The sequence below is a fragment of the Haliotis rufescens genome, unplaced genomic scaffold (assembly GCF_023055435.1).
Source record: "Haliotis rufescens isolate VD_foot unplaced genomic scaffold, xgHalRufe1.0.p SCAF_6, whole genome shotgun sequence".
NCBI classification, from domain to species: domain Eukaryota; kingdom Metazoa; phylum Mollusca; class Gastropoda; order Lepetellida; family Haliotidae; genus Haliotis; species Haliotis rufescens.
In genome coordinates this window covers 15587428-15594674 of record NW_025964334.1, presented here as the reverse complement: position 1 = coordinate 15594674, position 7247 = coordinate 15587428, and the positions used below count along the sequence as shown (strand labels likewise).

The 7247-nt window shown below is 38.6% G+C and overlaps 1 protein-coding gene across 3 annotated transcripts in view; it reads right to left on the bottom strand.

Moving 5' to 3' along the window:
* Positions 1-3007: 3007 nt before the first annotated feature.
* The window catches only part of LOC124135424 (ephrin-B2-like), a 331509-nt gene continuing 327269 nt past the window's right edge, over positions 3008-7247 (bottom strand). For all 3 annotated transcript variants that reach the window (XM_046500739.2, XM_046500740.2, XM_046500738.2), the window contains exon 6: positions 3008-6692. In XM_046500739.2, coding sequence (XP_046356695.1) covers positions 6517-6692 — 176 coding nt within the window. In that variant the 3' untranslated portion in view covers positions 3008-6516. The remainder of the gene's footprint in view (positions 6693-7247) is intronic.

Here is a 7247-nt window from a genome sequence, read left to right as displayed (position 1 = left end):
TCCACAACATGTTGGCTCAATAACTTGTGCGGTTCCTCGTATAAATGTATTTTCCTACCTCACGCAAATCTGGCTTTGCGTTTCTTTTCTGGAAGAGTATATTTTATAGAATGGCCCCCAGAAAAGGTATATTTTCCCATATAAACTGAAGAAATCTAGACTTGACAAAATGTCGTAGACTTGCTTGTTTTAATTATTTATTTTTGTTTCTGTGTTTGTGTGAGGGGCAATGCTACGACTATCGAAGGTCAATGTTTGAGTGAACCGACGCGCATTACCGCATCAGACGTGACGTCATAGATCCACGACTCGAAGTGCACCTTTTGTCTCGCGCAGAATTAGCATGTAACTTTTGGAAATCACGTGAATCATATCGTGAAAAGAATAAAGACACTCTGTGGTATTACTTGACTGATTGTTAGTTTTGTCATTAATTGGTATACATTGGAAACATCTCTTCCTAACGTACATACTTTTCTGTGGCGTAAAACCATACTTACTCATTCACTGTTTTGCCGATGAGTCTCTATTAATCTGTTCTTGTGTATCTGAAGACGTGTCCAGAATAGCTTGTAGTGCTGTGTCACGGGCGTCTGCGGTCATCTGACCTCAATCTTCTGCACAAGAATGGATAGACTGCCTTCTAAGCATCGGTAAGTGCTTTACGGTAGCCACTCGCATAATGTATGATTACAAGCGGTCAAAAGTCCGTCGACAGTACGTCTTCGTCTGGAAGCATCAGGTGTTTCTATAGGTTCCAGAGCTTAACCATCGATTCATTACTATGTGATGTATGTCATTGTCGGACTGCGCTGGTACCATGTATACAGATATAGATCGATAGCATGTGGTCTGGTAATTGATCGTTGCATGTGTGTGTTTAACATTAACTGCCGGGGAAAAGAAAGAATACACTTGAAAACTGAACTTGACTTTCAAATTACAACGTTATCAAAACGGTACTAGGCTGAAAACAGTGGCCGAAACACTGTAAACTTAAGGTCCGAAACACATCGGTATCAAATACATCGCCATTAAATAATTATTTCTTGTTTGTTTCATTATTATTCACCATCAAACATGGGTTTTTATATGTACTTATACCGATGGAGTGGGGCGTTGGATTACTTACAGGCCTCCGTCATAAAGGTGGAATATCGCGGAGTGCGGCGTAAAACAAAAACCATAAACTTGGATATTCTACACATGTGGAACGCTTGGCATATAGACTGCCTCACAGTCCCTGAACCATATTAGTTTCCTTTTTTTGGTCCCGCCCTTACTGTAATGCTTAAATGAAGCAAGTCTAGATTTTCCACAGGTTCGGGTTCTGAAATCCCTATCTCCAAGGGTCTCCTTTTTCAATTAAAATGTAGTAATACCGGAGAACATGAAGAGATTATCGCTGCTCTCTTCCAAAGAGGACATGGGGCGAAGGATTAACTTTGGTGCAGGTTCTCCGGGGATTCAGATCGATCTTTTTTCTCTGGGACATTGGCTGAATGTCCTAAAAATCAAATTTGTCAAAGATATGGCGGAATGTCATATAGAAAGTCGTTAACGTTGTTAAAAATGTCCTGTCATTTGTCTGCAGTAAAATCACTGTACTGTGAGACGCCCATGACATCCACACAGAGGGTGTCCCATCAAGAAGTCATGAGATGACAAGGGTGTATTGAGATCATGTAAAATGGGGTCCAGCGTGGCGTGAAGGGGAGGTCGCGTTTAGGGGAGGGCAAATGAAATAGGGGTATAACGTCGCGTTTAAGATTGCACTTGTATGTGTGTGAAATATTTTGAACTAATGCCGGTTTTATACTGCTATCCCACTGTAATACGATCTCGAAGTTTTAACATTAATACCCTACTCGGACACAGTACACTGACCCCGGCCGACCAGTCCTTGTTTTAGCCCCTTAATGCCGAGCGCCAGACAGGGTAACAACAAGTACCATCTTTTAACGTCTTTTGGTATGACGTAGTCGGGGATCGAACCCCTGTCTCTTCAGCTCTCTAGACAGACGCCCTATCCACTACACCACGGAGGGCGTGGCGTTCAGCATCATGGTAAGTATGTATTGTATTGACAGTGTATCTGTATCAACAATGTACATTTTAGCTGTAATTGATGAAATATTGATGGAAAAGACATGTGCGATAGGCTAGCGTACATTTAATGATTTGTGATATACAATGTTTTGAATAAAGATAGATATCAGAGTTTTATGCCTCGGTAGAATTTGGGTAGGGGAGGTAAATATGGTTTGTCACCAAGGGATTCATATTTCAGGAAGACCCCGGTAGAATAGGTCTTCAGCAACCCGTGCTTGTTGTAGGAGGCGACTAACAATCGGGTGGTCAGGCTCTCTGACTTGGTTGATGCACGTCATCGATCCCAATGACGTGGATCGATGCTCATGATATCAATCACCTTGATTGTATGGTCCAGACTCGATTATTTACTGACCGCCGTCACATAGCTGGAATAGTGCTGAGTGCAGCCTTAAACAACAAACTATATCCAACCAATATATCCGGAAAACTCGTTTTTCGGGAACTCGTTATATATATATATGAAAACAAAAGTGTCCAGATAAGCGAGGTTCGACTGTATGTTTATCATATATCATAATCGTATATATCATGTATTGTGTGTGTATACAGCTCCACACAGATCTCTCCCCTCATGCGACCCGTGAAGATTCGGGGTAGAATAGGTCTTCAGCAACCCATGCTTGCCCTAAAAGGCACTAACCGATGGGGTGGTCAGGCTCGCTGACTTGGTTGATTCATGTCATCGATCCCAATTGCGTGGATCGGTTTTTATGATATTAATCACTGGATTGTCTGGTCCAGACTCGATTATTTACAGACCGCCGTCATATAGCTGAAATAGTGCTGAGTGGCATTAAACAACAAACCAACCAACCAACCAATCTCCCCTCATACACTTAATAAGGCTACCTCTCCTGATAGCAGCAAGTCCAACACAAAACCAAAAGTCCAGTTTACATTTGTATATACATTTTATTGAAAGTGTAGAAATGTACACTTACATATTTTACAAAAATTATTTTATTGAAACATCTTGACATACTGTGTTGTTCAGATCTAACTGAGCCTGCCAAGCATCACATGGTGTTGTCACATGATCACTAGTCACATGATGTTGTCACATGATCACCAGCAGTCCCTTGTGTACAACACAGAGGAAACCAGTGACAGAAATATTGCACTCAGTCTTTGCTACTACATATACCGCTTGTGGTTACTAAGGGATCTCTTCTGTTTCAACGCAGAGCATTGTCTAATGTTTCCAGATGGAGCAGAAATAACAAGAATGACATTTCACAATGTTGTTGATGAATTAAGAAATAATTTAAAAAACACACACTCATCAATATGCTTTTGGAAACAAATAAGGCAACATGTATCAAGCATGTTTTACCCTTCAGAACAAAGTATGATTAAACAATGTTGCTAAAACATATCAGCTATTATATTATTTTGGGTTTGATGATATGAATAATAATACTCACGTTATATTTTAATACGTTCCCTTATTTCTTCTCATCAGCATATTTACATATCTGGATTTCAAGCGTCATGTTATTTCAACTCCATGAAAGTATACAATGGTAAATTTGAAGGGTAACATCAGCAACACAAGTGAAGTCACGTACTGACAGTTAAAGCTACATAATAAAATAAAGCAGTCAGATGTAACAAGCAAACAAAATGGGACGATTATGAGTAATCATATCATAGTCAAATTATTCAGCAAGGTCTACAATGCCTGATACTCGTCTATCGATGTGAGTCGAACAAAACTTACATCCATGTCAATTAAATATGCATAATGCTGTTTCCTTAATGATATGATCTCATTTCATGTGTACATCCACATACTCTAGTTTGATATGTCATCAACGTGTTAATTCTCACACAGGATTATTCTTTACAATTTTGCGATTTTTTATTTCGTACGTCCAAATTGGTTACTTTAGTGTGTTTTTAAATCAAGTGACTTCAATAAAAATATAACTTTTACAGAAACAAATCTGTACAACAAGGACGAGACTTCATGTCAATTTCATATCGTTTGAACCTCACTGCACATTCTGTGCGTAATGAGGACAGTTAAACGAACATCATGATATCTACAATACCTCTGTAACAAACACTATATACAAAATATACACATAACAGATAACATAATTTACATGATCAGGTGTTGTAAAAACAACAATATCTTTCATACACACATTTCACCTTTAATCATTCAAGCAGCTCATATTAATAATCCATAGCAATCTCAGCCAGTCCACGGTTGTCACAATTCGTACGGCAAAATAGCGCAAATCATGTACTTTCAAATTACTAGACATGTTCGCAGTATTTCACCAACCTCATTCACAACATTTGTTTATGACAGTTAATAATACTCCATACGTTGTGTTTCAATCACGAAATTCAAATTATGATATTTTTGTAACTCGAGCAAAAGTAATGTCAAAACAGGCAAATAAGAGCATTCATTCATCCAACATTCAAAATCTGCTTAAATACCATATTTAGAGTGAAGGACTTTTTCACTGATAGTCACGAGAATAATTTACAAAGCTAAAACTAAAGGTGTTAGTTGACAACACAATACACACATATACAACACAACAGTGTATCGATCACTACCATGTCAGTCCTCCTAAGAATGGGGTACTCAAATATAGCCGAAATCCAAGAAAACAGTCAAATCAAGACCTTTTCATAAAATTGCAATTCAAATAAATTTCAGAACAAAATGTTAAGAGCTAGATTTCAAAGATAATACCATTATGATACGGATCCTATGTACATGTACACTGCTTGCTGGTTGGCATGGCAACTGTACACTAGCTACTAAATCAGAATTAATAGTTTTCATATTTGAGCATATTTTGCATCCATTCCAAGGCATCTAAGATATTGCCTCTAAGGGTAGCACCCATAATAACTGCATGAGGAGGGGGACACAGTTTATTGTTTGCAGTTACTCAAAAATTGCAGAAACTAAAAAAGGATCTAAAATTCATCTACAAAATTTATTCCCAAAAACCTTATCGTTTTCCTGAACATATTTCACTATTCTCTACTCCTGTATTAGCATGAATTCTTTTGTGAAATGAAAGATGTGTATTTCAAAACATGAATAAATAAACAATAAATTATGATTCTACAGCGCCAAGCAGGATAATGGTATCTGGAAATACATAGGAACAAAACTTGAAAACTCAAACAGCTTGAAGCACTAGGTTTGTTGGTTAAATAGCATAAGTTTCAGACCATCGGATTCTGTACAAAACACAAATATGGTACGCTTAGGAATGCATTAACAGTTTTTTGTAATACACATACATTAGTTCACCAAGAGAAATACAACCAGTGATAAGTGGCTAATATTAAGAAGTAGTTTGGAGATATGTTTCTGATGGCGGTGATGGTTCCTACCAGAATGACCAGCTAAACTATTAAGATGACAGTGGTTGCTTTTCCTTGGTCGTATTTTGAATATATTTCATAATATTTCACATATTGTACAGTATTTTAGTATTATAAGGTGAATCATCCATTACTCACAGCTGGGACTAAAACGTGTAGTCTTAGCACAGTTCCTTGTGAATTCCAACTTGGATGATGGTTGTCGTGTGTTGTCACGGCAATGTGCAAACGTACACTCCAGGTGCGTGTGCACAATCAACCACACAACTGGATCAAATCACAGATACAAGAAGCAATTTCATAGGTTATTTGACAAATATATAAAGCACATTGATTGGTCAAAAAATCTATGTACAAAATGAAATCACAAGTTCATTCAAGTCAATATCATTGGCAAGCTTTGCACCTGGCACAAGGAAAGATTTTCTTATGGAAGAGTCAGAAGGTCAGAGATCTTAGGTCAAATATTTTCCACAGATTTCTTGAAATTGCAGAAAGTTCTCCTTCCAAGTCCTTGTGAGAATGCGGACTGGCTTTTTTTGGTGTTAACCCTTTTCATGCTGATGTCAGGTCAGTGTTGTGACTTCTGGATATTGGGTTTCAGCAGGGTTCAGGGTTCATGGATTAACCCTTGAAGTTCCAGACCTGCATCAACATGGATAGGGTTAACGGGTGTATCCCTCTTCTGATTCCCTCCATCATCGTTGATTGGTTAGTATTTCTGAGCAGGAACTGTTGAAAAACTGGTGTTCACAATCGACCATCTCAACCAGTATTGAGCAGTGAGAAATGGCAAAGGCGGTCCTCTTGTACACCTCTCAACAACTTGGATGCTCGAAAATCAACCGGAATTACATTCCATTCAGGAGTTGAACTGTCACCTTCTTCATTTGGGGAGATAACTCAACCTTGAAAGGGAGGTAACTCTCATCCAAGGGCGTATAACTCTTTGCTCCATATTGGTACTTCTGTGAGTATCGAGATCACAACAATGATGCACACAGGATATCAGTCATTATTCACTGACACGGCGAAAGACTACCGCAGCAGCAGAGCAATTGTCACAGACATGAGGAGAACTCCCACATTTACAATAGTCCTATGGCTAGCATCGGCACTTATGAGGCCTACATTTTTAGGTCCATTTGCATGAATTACATTTTCATCTGGAAGGTTTCCATTTCCTGGAATGCTGTCTGTATTTGTTGGTTTTTCTGAAACAAGGAAGACAAAAATAAGTAAAAAACAATAAAATTAATACTAAATAATAGTCTTTATTTGTAATGGGGATACAATTTGTCATGACGACTAGTGAGAGAGTGTGGTCTTATGCCGCTTTTAGCAATATTTCAGCAATATCATGGCGTGGACACCAGAAATGGGCTTCACACATTGTACCAATGTGGGGATTCAAACCCATGTCATAGGCGTGATGAGCGAACACTTTAACCACTAGGCTCCCTCACCGCCTAGTGCATACTAAGTGAATGAGTATAGTTTTGCGACGCTTTTAGTAATATTCCAGCAAGGGACACAAGAAATGACCTTTACACATTGTACCCATGTGGAGAATCAAACCCAGCCTTCAGCGCGATGAGCGAACACTTCAACACCAGATTGCTTCACTGCCCCTACCACCAAGTTAAACACAGCTAGGTGGCTGCAAGCATGTTTGCAAAGCATACGTATATCATGTATATCTAGTTCTATGTTAAGCCAGTGTATCAAAAATAATGAAGGCCACATTTTGGAAACTTTAGGATTTAAGT